The sequence below is a fragment of the Mobula hypostoma genome, chromosome 23 (assembly GCF_963921235.1).
Source record: "Mobula hypostoma chromosome 23, sMobHyp1.1, whole genome shotgun sequence".
NCBI classification, from domain to species: Eukaryota; Metazoa; Chordata; class Chondrichthyes; order Myliobatiformes; family Myliobatidae; genus Mobula; species Mobula hypostoma.
In genome coordinates, this window is record NC_086119.1 from 38,510,769 (window position 1) to 38,530,288 (window position 19,520).

General features: G+C 43.7%; 1 protein-coding gene across 3 annotated transcripts; it reads right to left on the bottom strand.

The window, feature by feature from the left end:
* Positions 1-268: 268 nt before the first annotated feature.
* abhd11 (abhydrolase domain containing 11) lies at positions 269-10,344 on the bottom strand. Of its 3 annotated transcripts, none has more exons than XM_063031884.1 (6): positions 10,186-10,344; positions 8,536-8,671; positions 8,168-8,341; positions 4,356-4,526; positions 3,113-3,294; positions 269-602 (listed from the first exon to the last, which is right to left on the bottom strand). In XM_063031884.1, exons 1-6 carry the CDS (start codon positions 10,266-10,268, stop codon positions 464-466), a joined length of 885 nt encoding a protein of 294 aa, XP_062887954.1. In that variant the 5' UTR covers positions 10,269-10,344; the 3' UTR covers positions 269-463. The 3 variants fall into 3 exon arrangements, with proteins under 3 accessions (XP_062887954.1, XP_062887955.1, XP_062887956.1); XM_063031885.1 differs by lacking the exon at positions 10,186-10,344 and adding an exon at positions 10,010-10,172; XM_063031886.1 differs by lacking the exon at positions 4,356-4,526.
* Between the last annotated feature and the right edge of the window lie 9,176 nt (positions 10,345-19,520).

A 19,520-nucleotide genomic window follows, 5' to 3' on the forward strand; every position in this document is an offset into this window, starting at 1 on the left:
CAAAATCAAGACTGTTGAGAGCTTGTTCAGGTCTTTCTGCTGGATGTTACTTACAACTGGAAGAACTTGCATTGTGTGTTACCTAAGCTGGAATCTATCACTCCAGACAAGTGTACACGAAGTGGTGGGGAAGCAGCAATTTCATTGCCAGGAAATTCCAATCTGATACGTTTAAAGCACCATGGCCACCTAATGATCTTTATGCCAAGAACCACTTCTTCAAAGGTTTTTGTATTTAGACCTTTTAAAAAATATATACACATGCTCCTTCGTGTTTAAACACTTAACTTATAATTACATTCACAGTATGGTCATGGAGAGATCATTCTGTTCCAAGTTAACTTAGAAGCAGCTTTATAGCCTGCAAAACAGACTTGGCAAATGTTATCAAGCAGCACAATTGAAAGAAATCAATCTGGTGAAGATCTCCATAGGGAGTTTTCCTTTCGTCCATTACTGTTCGCTAGCTGGTCCCCAGAAATGCACAGATGGCATTTATAAAGTCATATGGTTTTTCAGAATGGACCCAATGACCAGCTTCGGGAACATGTTGGATAATAGAATTAGGAAACAGTCGCTTGATCTCAGGATACTCCTTGGAGCTTTGAAAAGAATAGAAAGACATAATTAGTAATTAATATAGAAGCCAAAGTTAGCAATGACAGTGTACTTGCTGTGTTTTACTCAAAGTACACCATTAAAATTCTCTAAGGTATAAGAAATGCTGATTTAACATTAGCAATTTGATTCTTATTTTGTGCTGATACAGTATACCAACTGCTGTTCACCTGTGTTTAATACTACAGGAAATAGAAACCCAAGCAGGCCATTCACCCCACGAGCCAGCTCTGCTGTTCAATCAGATACTGGCTGATCCAAATTTATCAAGTAAACTTCAAGGTGGGAAAGTAGTGACTCCCTCACTAATTAAAAACCTCTTAGATTTTAATACATACAAGTATTAAGTGTTCCGAGATTTCTGGGTAAATAATTCCAAACACCCGTTGCTTTGAATGGAGAAATTCTTCCCCAATCTTAAATGCATGTGCTCTTGTTCTGAGACTTTAGTCACTGACTCTAGTTTTTCTCTCATGAAGGCAAATATCCTTTCATTAAGCTGTCAAAACCCCCTAAGATCTATACGTTTCAGTAAGATCGCCTCTTATTCTTCAAAATTCCTATGATCACAGACCAGCTTGCTCAACCTCCCTCTAAAAAACTTCTCCACTCAGGATTATCCTTATGAACCTTTCTGAATTTCCTCCAATGGCAAAGTGTTTTTCATTAACTAAGTGACCAACTAAACTGTACTCTAGATATGGTCCTAATAGCACCATGCGTATTTGTACAAGACTTCCCTAGTTTTACATTCCAATCACCTGAAGATACAAGCCAGCATTTCAACTTTCCTAATTACCTCCTCCAAGCATGCCAGCAACCTTGAAATTCCCCAAAAACACTCATCCGGCTGTAGCTTCCTGCAATGCTGCTCCTTTTAAATGAGACTGCTTTACAATCATCTCTCCAAAGATGTTTTCCCGACAGGTTCGCTATTTTTCAACTTTTTACCCATTCACTCAATCTATCAATCTCTCTTTAAGAGTTTGTGTCATCCTTACAGCTTTCTTCACAGCATATTTGATTCCTTTATCTAAAGCATTAACATGTACCGTAAACAATGACACTCAACACCGATGCCCTTGATATCCCATTCCAGGCTGCCAACCTAGAAATGGCCCCCTAACCCTACCCACTGCTGCTAATCAGCCATCTTTTATCCATACTAATAGATTATCTCCAACACCATGAGTTTTTAATGAACAAAATGCTGCAACTTCTCTGAATGACTGGACAATTCAATAGCTCAATCTTTGCTGATATGTGCCAGCTGGTGATAAATTGTAATGTAGGTCATTGTTAAAAGTCAAATTTTCATAATGTGGGAATATTAGAAATAAATTAAGTTCAATGCTTATTCACATGTCATTTTACCAATTTGTTCTTTTATAACTGGCCTCACCTCGCTAAACACTGAGCAGTCTCAACTTCCTAGGATCAAGGAGAGAGATACACACAGAGGCCACTTTATTAGGAACAGGACTGGAACCCAGTGTGATCTCCTGCTGCTGTAGCCCATCCATTTCAAGGTTCAATGTGTTGTGCGTTCAGAGGTGCTCTTCAGCATACCACTGTTGGAATGTGTGGTTATTTGAGTTACTGTAGCCTTCCTGTCAGCGAACCACTCTGGTCATTCTCCTCTGACCACTCTCATTAACAAGGCATTCTTGCCCACAGAAGTGCCACTCACTGGATGCTTCTTCATTTTTCACACTGTTCTCTGTAAATCTAGATACTGTTGTGTGTGAAAATGCCAAGAGATTAAGTTTCTGAGGTACAATACTCAAACCACCCCATCTGACACCAACAATCATTCCATGGTCAAAGTCACGTAGATTACATTTCTTCCCCCATTCTGATGTTTGGTCTGAACAACAAATGGACCTCTTGATCATGACAGCATGCTTTTATGCATTGAGTTGCTGCCAATGATTGGCTGATTAGATCGTTGCATTAATGAGCACGTCTACAGGTATACCTAATAAAGCAGCCACTGAGTATACATGCAAACAACATGGGCATTCATGGAATTCATGGAAGACTGCTCAGTGCAGTGAGACGAGAACAATTATAACATCACATTGTATCAAGCAATAAAGTGTATTCCTTGTAAAGACATTGGGGAGGTATTACCTTTTGAAAGTAATTGGAAAGAACTCATCTGACAGAATTCGAAGATTATAGTACTCTCTCTCGTCCCTACATGAGGAATGATAAGAGTGTCCTGCTGTTTGTTCTGATTAACTAGATGGCAAGTTAGAAGAAACTTAATCAGTGCTTCTTTCCTTCACTGTGAAGTGCCTTAAGAGGTATCATACATTAAGAGTACACAAAGTTTATTGTTCTAGCAGGCTTTATAATCCTATCCATAAAATTAGCACAGAGTACACCAGCAAGGGTATGTGAATAGGGGTATTCAACCTGGACTAAACAGGCTCACATAATGAAATTAGCTTGGTTATTTAATAAATTGTTAGGTAATTAAGATTCTTACCTAATATAGGAAGAGTTAACCCCACCCAAAAAGATGGTAGGAGCAGTAAAAGGAGTGTTGAAATCTGGGAAGCCCAGGAGGTAATCCAAACTGTTGGCTATAGCTTCCAGATTAACCCTCCAAATGTACTGACCATTGCGTTCCACCAGATTAGTCAAGATAAACTGCCGGGTACGGGCATCCTATCAATGAAAGAGTAATGTTGAAAAACATGACTGAATTAGTAATCTATCTACCCGCTGTCATAGTTCTGACAACACTGAAGGACTCCAGAGCAAGTAAGGTCATAAATAAAAAGCCGGTAAAGGCACCACCCAAAGTTTAATTTGTAACAGAGGTCATAGCTTGCCTGGGGTAATAACTGGTACCAGCCACCAATATGGAGCATCTTTTCCTCCTCCTGTTCGCATCAGAATACGATTTCTATTCTGACATGCACAACATCTGAACCATTCCGGCATTCTTTATACACAAACATAGCAACTACTAACGAGCCATGCTAATGCTCCACAGTAAAGCCTGACTCAATGTTAACACTAGATTTGTTAATTTTTAAATGATGTATCAACTGTTACTTAGCAGGAACAAGATCAAGTCGATGTCAGTGGAATTAAAGACAATCAGCACGTATCAATGAAGAAACTGTAGATAAGAAATTCAATGCCACAGGCACAAAGGCTGCTGTAGTGGAAGGGTGATCAGCACTGATTCAAGAGAACATAGCTGGGCAAGTTGAAACAGCCACGGGATGTCTTAGTCAGTTGAAATAGCATAATAGGCCAGTACAGTGGTACATCCAGTACATAGATGGTGTCTCACATAGCTCCAACAACTCAGGTTCAAACCTGACCTTCAGCACTGTCTCGGTGAAATTTCCATGTTCTCCTATGACCATGCGAGTTTCTCCCAAAGTGCAGGTTGACAGATTAAACTGACCACTGTAAATTGCTCCTAGTGCACAGGTAGGTGATCAGGGGTGGGGGAATTAATGGGAATGTGGTGAGAATAAGACAGGATGGTTGCAGGATTACTGTAGATGAGTGCTTAATTGGCTGTTACAGAACCTGTGAACTGAAGGGCCTATTTATGAGCTATCTAATTCTATGGCTAATCAATCTCAGGCACTGGAATAACACAGTGACTGCACTGCTACACTTTGAGGTATTTTCAACTCTTCTACTGTTTTACTGGCTCTCACTTAAACGTTATTTTTAATAAGTAAATGCTGAGAGGAATGTTTTACCTTGATGCAAAGTTGCAGCTGTTTGTCAGCTTGGGTGCGTGCAGAGGATCTTGACGAAGTGGCATCCACAGTTACCGCCTTCATAGCAGCAATATAATCTGGAAAAGCTGTTTGCGAGATAGTTCGAACCGGACTGATGTCCACGACAACAAGCTTTTTCACCAGCCTCGGCTGTGCAAAGGTAATAAAATATTGTTACCATCTGTGGCTTGTACCATAAAGATGAGCCACCTCTCCCATGGGTTAGTGGACTGGGGTGATGTCACACTGAACTATATGCCACAAAATAAATTCAAAGTTTATTTTCCAGTTTAACAACCTCAGTAGCAAGTGTCCTCATGCTGATGAGATGTTAATCAGTCCTGATAGTTCAGCGATATCTGCCATGGATGTGTGTAAATACCAGGCAGGCACATCATCATAAATGAGTAAGTCTGCAGATGCTGAAATTCCAAAGCCACACGTACACACACACAAAATGCTGGAGGAACTCCGCAGGTTAGGCAGCAACTATGGAAATTAATAGATAGTCTGACGTTTCAGGCCGAGACCCTTCTTCAGGAGGCTAGCTGGAAGGTGACAGGTGAAGCTAGGTTGGTGGGAAAAGTAAAGGGCTGGAGAAGGACGAATCTGATAGGCGAGAGGGAAGACCATAGGAGAACGGGAAGGAGGGGACCCGGGGGAAGTAATAAGCAGGTGAGAAGAGGTAAAAGGTGAGAGTGGGGAATGGGGGGGGGGGTTAAATTTGTTTACCAGAAGGAGAAATCAATATTAATGCCTTCAGGTTGGAGGCTATCCAGACGGAATACAAAGTGTTGCTCCTCCACACTGAGGGTGGCCTCTTCTTGGCACAAGAGGTGGCGACGGACCAACATGTCAGAACTGGGAAGTCCCGCTTGTGGTGGATGGTGTGGAGGTGCTTGATGAAGTAGTCCCTCAATTTACGATGGGTACTTTATCACAGTGGTCCCCAATCACCAGGTCGCGGACCGGTACCGGGTCACAAAGCATGTGCTACCAGGCCGCGAGGAAACGATATGATCTGGGGATAGAAGTCAGCTGCACCTTTCCTTATTCCTCGTCACGCCCACTGTTCAGCCATTACGCACGCGAGGTCATTACCCGCGCTCATCCATGTCAGCGCGGGAAGAGGATCAACTCCTTGAGCTTGCAAATGACGGCGGGCTGAAAAGTATGTTTGACATAACATTTCTGCCAGCATTCTGGATCAAAGTCAAGGCTAAAGTATCCTGAGATAGCACTGAAAACGTTGCTTCCATTTCCAACATCTTTCTGCAAAGCAGTGTTTTCTGCAATGAATGCAACGAAAACTAAATTGCAGAATAGACTGGACATAAGGAACCCCGTTCGAGTATTGCTGTCTCCCATCACCCCTCGATAGGACCGTCTTGTTGCAGGAAAACAAGCCCAGGGCTCCCACTGATTCAGCGATATTGGTGTGTTGCAATGATTTTATATGTTCATACGGGGAAAATATGTGCTGTGTGTTTAATATCTAAACGTTACTTAAAATGTTATGATGCTATTGACTTACTTATATAACCATATAACAATTACAGCACGTAAACAGGCCATCTCAGCCCTTCTAGTCCGTGCCGAACGCTATTCTCACCTAGTCCCACCAACCTGCACTCAGCCCATAACCCTCCATTCCTTTCCTGTCCATATACCTATCCAATTTTTCTTTAAATGATAATATCGAACCTGCCTCTACCACTTCTACTGGAAGTTCGTTCAACACTTACTTCAAGCTCCCCTGTCCTCCGCTGATAATTGACTTATCACTATATTCATGCGAGGAAAATATGCGCTGTGTGTTTAATATTAAATTCATTAGATAAACCCTTTTAGAAATGAAATTGAGTGTATCAGCCACTTATCACCTATATTCTGGTCGTGATTAACACCCCCCCCCCCCCGAAACAGAATCGCCAAAAACGATTTGCAGAAAAAAAATCGGCAGGTACAGGCATGCGCACTGGTGCCCGCGCAAGGCTTCATGGTCATTGTAGTCTTTCTCTGGGTAAACACAACGCATTTGAATGCTACTCTTGTCCGTTGGCAACCCTACCCGCACACCCGCGCGGCCCCCCCCCCCCGAGTCGGCCGGTCCGCAAGAATGTTGTCAATATTAAACGGGTCCACAGTACAAAAAAGGTTGGGGACCCCTGCTTTATCACTATTAAGGTGGCAGGAAGATGAGGTGAGTACGGATGTATAGGAATTAGAAGAGATGCAGGTGAGGGCATCATCAAAAGTGAAGAGAGGTAAACCCATTCTTTAAAGGAGGAGAATGTGGCAGAGGCGAAGAAACTGAGAAAAGGGAATAGCATTTTTACAGGAGATAGGGTGGGAAGAGGTAACCGTGGGAATCAGTAGGTTTATAAAAGGCATTGATTGATCAAGAAAGGCAAGGTATGTGCCAGAAATTGACCAAGTGAATTTAAGGCCCAAGTGGAAGTTAGAGGCAATGTTGATAAAATTGACAAGCTCAGCATGGGTGCACGAAGCAGCACCAAAGCAGTCTTCAATGTAGTGGAGGACGAGTTGTGGAGAATAACCAGCTTCGAACACAGACTGTTCTACATAACCAAAGAGGAAGGCATAGCTGGGGCCCATGGCTACTCCTCCAGTTGGAAGAAAGTGAGAGGAACTAAAGGAAAACTTGATCAGGATGAGGCAGACAGTTCTGCCAGACAGAGGAGGGTGGTGGAGGAAGACTAGTTGGTTCTTTTGTCAAGAAAAAAGAAGAGAGTTTTGAGGTTTTCCTGATGAGGGATAGAAGTATATAAGGACTGAACATCCATGGTGAAGATGAAGCGGTCAGGACCAGGGAACTGAATGTTACTAAGGAGATAGAGGGCATGAGAAATGCGCGGATGTAGGTGGGAAGGAACTGAAACAAGGTAGATAGAATGGAATCAAGATACAAGGACACAAGTTCAGTGGGGCAGCAGCAAGCAAGGGCGATAGGCCTACCCGGACAGTCCAGTTAGTAGATCTTGGGTAAAAGTGAGCAGAGTGGGTTAAGAGAACTAAGAACTTGGTGGCAATGAATAGGAGTTCTCCAGAGTGGATGAGGTCAGTGACAGTGTCAGAGACAGTTTTCTGATGGTCTGGAATGGTGTCCTCTTCGAGTGGTAGGTATGAGGAAACTGTCTGAGAGTTGCACAGTGCGCCACACTATAGCACTCCCATCGTCCGCGAGCTTGAGGGTCAGGTTGGGATCAGTGCGGAGACTGGAGGGCAATGTGTTCAGAGGGAGTAAGGCTCAATCAAGGTGGAGAGAGGAGTGCTGAGATTGTCCAGGTTGATGCCTCATTTAATTAGAGATGAAAAGATCCAGAGCAGGTTGTCTAAGAGGAGAAGGGTTGAGGACAGGAGAAAAGGCCATCAGCACAGTGTGTGGAATCCTTGTCAAAGAAGTGGGCTCAGAGAGGGAGGCAATGGAAGAAGAGCTCAAACTCGTGACAGGTGCAGAATTCACTGTCATCGTCAGGGTCGGATGTGTATTTCACAGTAAACCAGCCTTTATCAGACATCTTTCTTAATAATAAAAGTGGGCTGATTTTTCTTGTTGACCTCCTAATCTAAAGGTCAAATATCCAACAGAAACACCCAAATATTAACCAAGCTCAGATCAGCTAACTCGGTACAGATCCTTACAGCTCAATGTTACATTGATCAGTCAGCCCACATTAAACCATTGGAACAACCTGAACTCTCACCATTAATCAAAACTAACGATAAACAGCTCATTAATCACATTCTCTACTGGCAATTCAACTTACGTTTTGCAGTGCTGTTGTCATTGCAATCTTGCCACCCATGCTGTGTCCTAACAGGATACACTCGGGTAGCTCCAACTTGTTCAGCATGTTTTGAAGATCAAGGCTCATTGCTTCATAGGTCATCACTGGACTGTGTCCACTATCACCATGGTTACGGCTATCCACCGTCACCACCTGCTTGGACAACAGAAAATGGTCAGAGTGTGAACAGATGGAATGATCCTACCCTACAACTTTAAAAGCAGACCAAAAAAAAAAATCACCCGGACTACTACAAAGTCTCCATGAAGGACTGAATTATACAAGTTGTTAACTACAGCGGAAAAATAAACTGCGTGTACGAGAATCAATACTTTTGCATCACTCACCGTCCTGCCTGTTCGCTGAAATAACGCTTTAGAAATTGAATGAAAGTTTGATTTACTGCCCAAGAGTCCATGGAGAAAGACCAGGGGAGTTTCTGAGTTTCTGCCATTTATTAGGTTATAGGTGAGGTCCACAGGTCTATGAACAGGTCAGAAGAAATAATTATACAGATAACTTGCAAGAAAATGGCTCTCAACATCAATTAATTGAGAGGACCTACAGAATGAAACAGTGACACTGCAGAAAATAGAATTCCGGTGTTAGAAAACTTCAGAGGCAAAACAAAAACACATTCCACAAAAACATACCCCCAAATTCACATTAATGCCCAAGACCCTGTAACTCAACCGTCCCAACATCTTTTCAGTTTAACACCACTCTCCCAATCTATCATAACCATCCCATTCAAACAGATTCTCCAAAGTTATCCTGCTAATCAATGCAAGAACTTACTAATCATGACAAAAACAAGGTCATTCAGTCAACAAGCCCATGCCTGCTACCATTAGTTATGATTCCCCTTATTTTCCTGTAACACAGAAGCTTATTTTCTTCCACATGCCCTCCAACTCTTTTGCTACTTATACTGATCAAAACTAACGAGCGCATGTCTAGGAAGCAGAAATCAATCACGCCCCAGGGAAACTCCATCCACTTATGAACAAATGGTAGCATGGAGCCTGCACCTAAGGTCAGCGCTAAGGCTGGGTCTGTAGGCAGGTGACTCTTAACCTCCTGTGGACCAAATCCACCCCGAAAACAAATCCCCATAAATCAAACAACAGGCATTCTGCAGATGCTGGAAATTCAAGCAACATACATCAAAGTTGCTGGTGAACGCAGCAGGCCAGGCAGCATCTCTAGGAAGAGGTGCAGTCGACGTTTCAGGCTGAGACCCTTCGTCAGAACTAACTGAAGGAAGAGTAAGTAAGGGATTTGAAAGTTGGAGGGGGAGGGGGAGATGCAAAATGATAGGAGAAGACAGGAGGGGGAGGGATGGAGCCAAGAGCTGGACAGGTGATAGGCAAAGGGGATATGAGAGGATCATGGGACAGGAAGTCCGGGGAGAAAGACAAGGGGGGGAGAACCCAGAGGATGGGCAAGGGGTATAGTCAGAGGGACAGAGGGAGAGAAAGGAGAGAGAGAGAAAGAAAGAATGTGTGTATATAAATAAATAACGGATGGGGTACGAGGGGGAGGTGGCATATAAATAAATAACGGATGGGGTACGAGGGGGAGGTGGTATATAAATAAATAACGGATGGGGTACGAGGGGGAGGTGGCATATAAATAAATAACGGATGGGGTATGAGGGGGAGGTGGTTATATAAATAAATAACGCGGTATACCCACCCTCTGAATGCCAATGTGTTTGTGAGGTGTGAGGTGTGGGGTGCGGGTGGTGTGGGGGGAAAGAGGGTTCAGGGGCAGCCCCACACCTCCATTACAGGGCCTGTTCTCGGTGCCGTGACCCACCTGCCCATCGACACTCAATCCTCATGGAGATCGGCCGGACAGGAGCGCAGCACACCAAATGGGAAGTCCATTGTAAAAAGAAACCTCGCCCGCCCCACTGACCGCTCTCAATTACTTAAATCGCTCTACACCGGACACTTCACTCACTCGGCCGCCCCACTGACCACCTCACTCACCTAGCTGCGGCCGCCCTACTGACCGCTCTAGGCCGCAGCCATCGACCCGCCCAGCAGCAGCTCCGCAACACCGGCCGGCGCATTGCCCCCTCTCCCGGCGACGTCTGATATGGTCACAGGCCGGCTGCCCAGCAGGAATGCTCTCCTACTTCTGGTCTCTACCGGCAAGGCTGCCGCGCATGCGTGTTTCATCCGTTCGAACAGGTTTGTACGCTTTTACTTTTTCTGAACACTGGGAAAAGGCAGGATGTTTGCCTAAAAGTCCAAAAAGTAATTGAGCTTAGTGACTTATATACGGTTCAGGTCAATCTGTGGAAATGTCAAGTGACCGAAGGTGGGTGAATGAAACAAGTGACAACTCTTCCAAATTCCCGACTGAACAATGTTCAACCCCTCCCTTACCTTTTCATTCTAATTTAGTACAAAGAGGATACATGGGTCATAGGAAGATACAGCATGGAAACAGGTCCATAAGGTTCACTAATCAATCAACGCCAGAAACAGTATATTAATTATTTGTAAATACCATTTTTACTCTCCTCACATTCCCATCAACTCGTCTAGATTCTATAACTCGGGCAATTTACCTATCAACCTGCACGTCTTTGGGATATGGAGAAAACCAGAGCTACTGGAGGAAACCCACACGATCAAGAAGAGAACATTTAAACTCCACACAGACAGCACCCAAGGTTAGGACTGAACCCGAGTCTCTGGCACTATAAGGTAGTGGTCTTATTAACTGTTAGATCTGTTTCACAATTTCCCCTCTCTTCTTTACACTGGCCATCTCCACCCTCCGCCCTGGTGTAAGGTTTCAGCCTGTAACGTAGGCATTTCCTTTCCCCACACATGCTGCTTAACCACTTATTTACACTCATTTACTATTTTGTATAAGATGATGAGAGGCATTGATCGTGTGGATAGTCAGAGGCTTTTCCCAGGGCTGAAGAGCCTAACACGAGAGGGCACAGTTTTAAGGTGCTTGGAAGTAGGTACAGAGGAGATGTCAGGGGTAAGTTTTTTTATGAGAGAGTGGCGAGTGCATGGAATGGGCTGCCGGCAACGATGGTTGAGGCAGATACGATAGGGTCTTTTAAGAGACTCCTGGATAGGTACGTGGAACTTAGAAAAATAGAGGACTATGGGTAACCCTAGGTAATTCCTAAAGTAAGTACATGTTCGGGCACAGCATTGTGGGCCAAAGGGCCTGTATTGTGCTGTAGATTTTCCATGTTTCTATGTTAACCCGCTGAATTCCACAAGCAAACTGCCTGTGGCTCCAGATGCCAGCATTTGCAGTCTCTTATCTCTTGCTTTAAGAACTGTGTCACGCTGATGTCCTTGTGTTTTCTTCAGGAAAGCTATGGCATTTACAGGGCAAAGCATGCCTCTGTTTGCTTGAATTGAAAACAGCAAATGTTGGAAATAGTTGGTCAGGCAGCATCTGTGCAGTGTAAATGCCTTTAATGTTTGAGGTGGATGGCTTTTCATCAGAACTCACCCCCATTGGAACATATTCTGTCACCGCAACATGCCCAATCTGCCCCCCTCACTACCATCTCAGAATCAGGTTCTTTGGCATGTGACAAGAAATTTGTTAACTTAGCAGCAATGCAATACATAATCTAGCAGAGAGGGGAAAAAAATAAAACATAATAAATAAACAAGTAAATCAATTATGTATATTGAATAGATTATTGAAAAATGTGCAAAACCAGAAATACTGTATATTTAAAAAAAGTGAGGTAGTGTCCAAAAGCTTCAATGTCCATTTAGGAATCGGATGGCAGAGGGGAAGAAAGTGTTCCTAAATCGCTGAGTATGTACCTTCAGGCTTCTGTATCTGCTACCTGATGGTAACAGTGAGAAAAGGGCATGCCCTGGGTGCTGGATGTCTTTAATAATGGACGCTGCTTTTCTGAGACAGTGCTCCCTGAAGATGTCCTGGGTACTTTGTAGGCTAGTACCCTAGATGGAGCTGACTAGATTTACAACCTTCTACAGCTTCTTTCGATCCTGTGCAGTAGCGCCTCCATACCAGACAGTGATGCAGCCTGTCAGAATGCTCTCCACGATACATCTATAGAAGTTTTTGAGTGTATCCTCCTTTGCTGACAATGGTTCAGCAAATTCTAGTGGTCCCTATTTCTCATCTCAGATGCCTAGCATCTTCTGGGTTTGGCTTTTGATTCACTTGATACAGGAAAACACAGATGACTGGCCATCCAATTGTTTAGATACGCAAACACGAGGAAATCTGCAGATGCTGGAAATATAAGCAACACACACAAAATGCTGGCGAATTCTGACGAAGAATTCCTATGAATGCTGTCCGGCCTGCTGCGTTTCACCAGCATTTTGTTTGCAATTGTTTAGATAGTTTGACATCTGGCTCACTAGATGTTAATTTCTATGTTTCCCTAATAACCTGTGAATGCCCCTGATTCCCACACTCACTTTAGCGATGTAGGAGCCATGTATCTAATTTCTGTCTGTCCGTATTGTATCTTGTGTTGGGTGCTTATTATGGGTTATTTGTCATACCGGTTGGGGCATGTTAGGAGCAAATGAGTATACTTATGTTTTCTTGCTTTGTCTTAGTTTTAGTTTAGTTGAGGGGGATTGAGCTGGTGGTGATTTTTTCTTGTTGACCACTTCAAAGGTACAATTTAACGTCAGATGTATACAATATACATCCTGAAATGCTTTTTCTTCGCAACCATCCACCAAAACAGAGCAGTGCCCCAAAGAATGAACGACAATTAAATGTTAGAACCCCAAAGTCCCCCCCCCCAGTTCCCCCCTCCCCCACTGGCAAAAAAGCATTGGCACTGCCACCGAACACTCAAGCGTGAGCAAAGCAATAGCAAAGACTCAGACTTACAGTTACCCCAAAGACTTCGTGTTTCACCCAGTATTTGACATACCACAGATTCTTTCTCTCCCTAGTAAGGGAGAAAAAGCTGTCTCCATTTTCCCAGCGAGCGGGGAGACATAACAATCAACTCGCTGGATTACGATACTAAAAGTCTGCCTCGTCACTTTTTTTAAGCTCTGTGCTTGAAGATCTCAAAGATCCTGGGTCTCCAGGTACATAGTCTCATATCCCGACTCCCCTGACGACACACGGGTCCCTTACTGTGACACCGATCCTCGATCTGCCCATCTCCAGAGCCCTAAGACCCTAGGCTTCCGAATCCGAGCTGGACCCTTAGGCCACCAAGCCTTTGGCGTGCCGAACAACAACGGACGGTTGCGAAACCCCCGAGAGCGGGTCCTATTCCCGCAAAGAACCGTAGTCAACATGTAACTCTAGGTCAGGGAAAAATAGAGATATTAAAGATGGAAATAGAGCTATTTCCGAAGATGCAAGCAAATGAGTGGCCGTTAGACGCCATTAACCCTCCTAAGCTCCGCCTTCCGATTTACCACTTATTTACTGTCTTTGGTTAATTATGCTAATTTGAACATTAATTACTTTTATTTTGCTGTATCACTGAATTTAGTTATATTAGTTTTTCCATTTCTTTAAGATAATTCAACTTTGCTGGTTTCGTAATAAAGGAATGAACATACTTTTCTCGGCTTGGAACTTAGTTATTTGGAAGCATGTCACCCCAAGGCTACAGGAGGCAGATAAATGGGTGACTGTCAGGAGAGGGAAGGGAGAACGTCAGATAGTGGAGAGCACTCCTGTCACCGTCCCCCTCAACAATAAGTACTCCATTTTGAGTACTGTCGGGGTGGGTGGGGAAAGCAACAGAGGCCGTGCCTCTGGCACAGAGTCTGGCCCTGTGACTCGGAAGGGCAGGGAACAGGAGAGGATGGCAGCAGTCATAGGGGACTCTATAGTCAGGGGGACAGATAGGTGATTCTGTGGATGTGAGAAGGAAACACGGATGGTAGTTTGCCTCCCAGGTGCCAGAGTCCCAGAGTCCGTGATGTTTCTGAACATGTCCACAATATCCTGTAAAGGGAGGGTGAGAAGCCAGAAGTAGTGGTACTTATTGGAACTAATGACATAGGTAGAAAAAGGGAGGAGGTCCTGAAAGCAGAGTACAGGGGGTTAAGAAGGAAGCTGAGAAGCAGGACCTCAAGGGTAGTAATCTTGGGATTGCTGCCTGTGCCACATGACAGTGAGGATAGGAATAGAATGAGGTGGCAGATAAGTGTGTGGCTGAAGAATTGGAGCAGGGGAAGGAGATTCAGATTTCTGGGTAACTGGGGCCTCTCCTGGGGCAAGTTACACTTGAATCCAAGGGGGATCAATATTCTTGCAGGCAGGTTTACCAGAGCTGTTGGGAGTGGTTTAAACTGATATGGCGGAGGGATGGGAACCAGGATGGTAGAGCTGAAGATGAGCCAGCAGGTTTACAAGTAAATGATGGATGTAACATGAATGTAAGGAAGGACAAGCCAATGACTGGGTACAAATGCAGACAGAGCAAAGAGCAAGTTGTACCACAGAGGCAAAATTCAAATGGGCAAAGAATGCAGGATCGAAGATGCTATATCTAAATGCACGTAGCATTTGGAATAAGGTAGACGAACCCACATGCAATTAGAGATTGGTCAGTATGACATCGTAGGCATTACTGAGTGTGGCTGAAAGAAGGCCATAGTTAGGAGTTTAACATTGCAGGATATACTTTGTATTGAAAGGACAGGCAGGAAGGCAGAGGCGGTGGTGTGGTTCTGTTGGCAAGAGATGGAATTACATCATTAAAAAGAGGTGATGTAGAATATTAGGAGCAGCTTGTGCTTGAGCCTACTCTGTGTAATGACCCGGGTCTTATTAGGGAGCTTAATATAGAGGAACCCTTAAGAGACAGTGATCATAATATGATAGAATTCGTACTGCAATTTGAGAGGGAGAAGCATAAGTCACACGCATTGGTATCGCAATGGAATTATGAGAATTACAGAGGAGTGAGAGAGGAGCTTGCCCAGGTGGATTGGAGGAGGATACTGGTGGGGATGATGGCAGAGCAGAGACGGCTGAAGTTTCTGGGAATAGTTCACAAGGTGCAGGATAGCTGTGTCCCACAGAAGAAGTTGTTTTGAAGTGGCGGGGGTAGGCAACCGTGGCTGACAAGGGAAATTCAGGACTGCATAAAAGTTAAGGGAAAGGCATACAAGATAGCAAAAGTGAGTGGGAAGTTGGATGATTTGAAAGCTTTTAAAATCCAAGAAAAGGCAACTAAAAAAGCTGTAAGAAGGGAAAAGATGAAATATGAGGGCAAACTAGCCAATAATATAAAGCAGAATACTGGAAGTTTATTTTCAGTTATATCAAGAGTAAAAGGGAGGCGAGAGTTGATATTGGACCATTGGAAAATAATGCTGGTGAGGTAGTAATGGGGACAAAGAAATGGCAGATGAACTTAATGGGTACTTTGCATCAGTCTTCACTGTGGTATTCACAATATTCACAATTCACATTCGGTATTCACAAGGTGCCAGAGTCCGTAAGTGTCAGGGAGCAGGAGTGAGTGCAATTGCTAATACAAAGGAAAAAGTGCGAAGCAAACTGAAAGGTCTTAAGTTGGATAAGTCACCTGGACCAGACAGACTACATTCCAGAGTCCCGGGGGAGGTTGTTGGAGAGATAGCAGATGCATTAGTCATGATTTTCAAGAATTACTTAATTCTGGCACGGTCCCCAGAGGACTAGAAGATTGCAAATATCACTTCACTCTTTAAGAAGGGAGGAAGGCAAAAGAAAGGAAATTATAGGCGAGTTAGCCTTAACCTCAGTGGTTGGGAAAATGTTGGAGTCTCTGCACACATTAAAACAGAGGCTGATTTAGCTGCATTAGTGTAGGTCGATGATTAGTGAAGGACAAGCATGCGAGAGGAATGATTATTGCTATAGAAGTACAGAGAAGGAAGGAACAGTTTAACTTGGAGGAAGAAATTGCCATACATCTGGCTAAAGTTAATGTGCTGAGGACTTCTAGTGTTCTGGTGCTCCAAAAGGACACTCCTGCGGTGTGAATTCATATATTGAAAAGGCAGAAAGAAAGACAAAACAACCAATGTCAAATCTGATTCATTTGTTCCTCAAGCGTCTGTGAAGCATGAACAAGACACCCAAGATGTAGTTCAGGGTGTTTGCCATCAGCCTGCCCTAATGTGGCAGTCTGAACCTACATCATATTCAATAGCTCAAAGGGCTCACAGGGACATTCACTTACAGCATGGAAACACTCTTGTTTCAGAAAATAGAGGTCAAAACAGTATTATGGATATTATGAGGAAGCAAAATGAAATAACAACCTTATTGGGTACCTATCAAATCTGAGGATGTGAAAGCTCTTCAAGACTACAGTCTTTTTCTTAGAGGCTATTACAATGCTATGAAAGAAATTCCGATTGTCATAAAGAGATTGCTGTATATGGTTAAGGATAAATGGAGAATGGTGGTCTGTGAACTGCAAGAAAGGCACGACCGTAAAACTAGCTTTGCTGACATAGTTGATTTTATTGAAAGGCAAGCAAAGATTGCTGCAGACCTGGTGTTTGGGAATATACAGGATGCTACATCACCTGCAATAAGCAAAGTTGTGAACAAAATTAAGTCACAATTTCGTTCTAAGGCTAAGGAAGGCAGCTTTGCCACTACTGTGGCCACAGCGAGAAGTAAAGCTAAAACTGACCCTGAAATTAATGGAAGGGAAATGGTCTTGTCAGCCGGAAGGGTTTGTCTTTTCTGTAAGGGTGAACACACAGTGGGTACTTGCCCTCAGCTGGAGAAAAGGCTCATCATGAAAAAGACGAATGGTATGCTCGCGTTCATAGCAAGAGGATTCGAGTGCAGGAGCAGGGAGGTACTACTGCAGTTGTACAAGGCCTTGGTGAGACCACACCTGGAGTATTGTGTGCAGTTTTGGTCCCCTAATCTGAGGAAAGACATCCTTGCCACAGAGGGAGTACAAAAGAAGGTTCACCAGATTGATTCCTAGGATGGCAGGACTTTCATATGAAGAAAGACTGGATCAACTAGGCTTATACTTGCTGGAATTTAGAAGATTGAGGGAGGGGACCTTATTGAAATGTATAAAATTCTAAAGGGATTGGACAGGCTAGATGCAGGAAGATTGTTCCTGATGTTGGGGAAGTCCAGAACGTGGGGTCACAGTTTAAGGGTAAAGGGGAAGCCTTTTAGGACTGAGATGAGGAAAAACTTCTTCACACAGAGAGTGATGACTCTGTGGAATTCTCTGCCACAGGAAACAGTTGAGGCCAGTTCATTGGCTATATTTAAGAGGGAGTTAGATATGGCCCTTGTGGCTAAAGGAATCAGGGGTTATGGAGAGAAGGCAGGTACAGGGTTCTGAGTTGGATGATCGGCCATGATCGTACTGAATGGCGGTGCAGGCTCGAAGGGCCCAATGGCCTACTCCTGCACCTATTTTCTATGTTTCTATGTTTCTATGAGAAGATTGCCTTCCTAATGGAAAATGGTGTCTGCTTTGGCTGTCTGGGTACAGGAAATATCAACAAGGATTGTAGGAAGCATCTTTCATGCAAGGTATGTGGTGGCAGGCATCCCAGCATACTTCGTATTCACTCTAACGAAAATTGAGCAGAATCAAAGCGAACTGTGAAAGAATGAGACCAGCATTGAGTAGTGCCCTGGTATTCAAAGGCCTTACAGGAGATGACAATCATGATTGTAAACTTCCCATAATTCCAGTACAAGTGAAGTCTAGGAAGGGTAACAAGACTTGTGTTTTCCTAGACCTAGGAAGTAAACAAGTGTTCTGCACAGTAAACCTCATGAACAAGCCCAACCTCACAGGAAAAAGGACACGTATTCTGTTATGCACTGTGGATCAAGAGAAGGTTATGAGTAGCTACATTGTTTCAGGATTGGAAGTGGCTAGATTCGATGGTAAAAACTATTGTGAACTACCTAACATCGATACACAGGAAAGTATGCCTGTCTACGGAGAGAACATTCCACATCAGAGGGATCTCCAGGGATGGTCTCAACTGAGACATATCCATTTGCCAGAGATCGATTTGGAAATTGAGTTGCTGATATGGATGAGTGGGCTTAAAGCATTGGAGCCATTGCAAGTGATTTAAAGAGACAATAATGGACTGTAGGTAATTAGAATAATGTTGGGTTGAACTGTGAATGGACCACTGAAAGGAGACAATGGTGATGGGAGAAACTGTGCACAGCCTGAGTTGACAGATACCAGGATCTCAGTTTTGAACTTGAATGAACTTTGGCAGCGGCAGTTCAAGGCAGATTTCCCTGAAGGCAGTCAAGATGAACAACCTTGTCAAGAGAAGACCATAAATTCAAGGGAGCTTGTTACAAATTCTGCAAAGTTGGTGGATGGCCACTACTAGATTAGTTTACATTTGAAAAAGAAGGACGTAAACATGCCAAGTAACAGGAAAATTGCAGAACAGCATGCTCTAGATCAAAGGAAGAAGTTTAAGAGGGATTTCAAGTCAAGTCAAGTCAAGTCAAGTCAAGTCAAGTCAAGTCACTCTTTATTGTCATTTCGACCATAACTTCAGGTACAGTACACAGTAAAAACAAGACAACGTTTTTCAGGACCATGGTGCTATATGAAACAATACAAAAACTACACTGAACTACATAAAACAACACAAAAACTACACTAGACTACAGACCTACCCAGGACTCCATAAAGTGCACAAAACAGTTCAGACATTACAGTAAATAATAAACAAGACAATAGGCACAGTAGAGGGCAGTGGGCTGGTGTCAGTCCAGGCTCTGGGTATTGAGGAGTCTGATGGCTTGGGGGAAGAAACTGTTACATAGTCTGGTTGTGAGAGCCCGAATGCTTCGGTGCCTTTTGCCAGATGGCAGGAGGGAGAAGAGTTTCTATGAGGGGTGCGTGGGGTCCTTCATAATACTATTTCACACTGACTACACAGCTTTCATGAAGAAAGTCATCTCCAAAGGTTAGGCCAAAAGAGTGTCAGCAGAGGATCTGGAATGCAGAGATGGGAAAGTCTGGTATATTCCACATCATGCTGTTTATCACTCCAGAAAAGAGAACATTCATGTTGTGTTTGACTGTGGAGGGAATATCATTTAATGCTCTGCTTTTACAGGGATCAGATCTTACTGGCTCATTAGTTGGAAAGATGCAGATTCAGTACAGAACCAGTGGTAATCATGGCAAATACCGAAGAAGATTGGCAAATATTGGAGAAGAGGGATGCTTCTGTGAGAATGCTGTTCTTGGGCTACAGGTCAGCATTCAACACCATAATTCCCTCCAGGCTTGACAAGAAGTTCAGAGACCTCGGCCTTCACCCTGCCTTGTGTAGCTGGA

Coding starts and splice junctions, on each gene's coding strand:
- abhd11 (XM_063031884.1), bottom strand. CDS start 10,268: ATGCGCCGGCCGGTGTTGCGGAGCTGCTGCTGGGCGGGTCGATGGCTG. Junction 4,527..8,167: donor TGACAACAGCACTGCAAAAC/GTAAGTTGAATT, acceptor ACCTTTGCACAG/CCGAGGCTGGTGAAAAAGCT. Junction 3,295..4,355: donor AGCTGCAACTTTGCATCAAG/GTAAAACATTCC, acceptor TTTCATTGATAG/GATGCCCGTACCCGGCAGTT.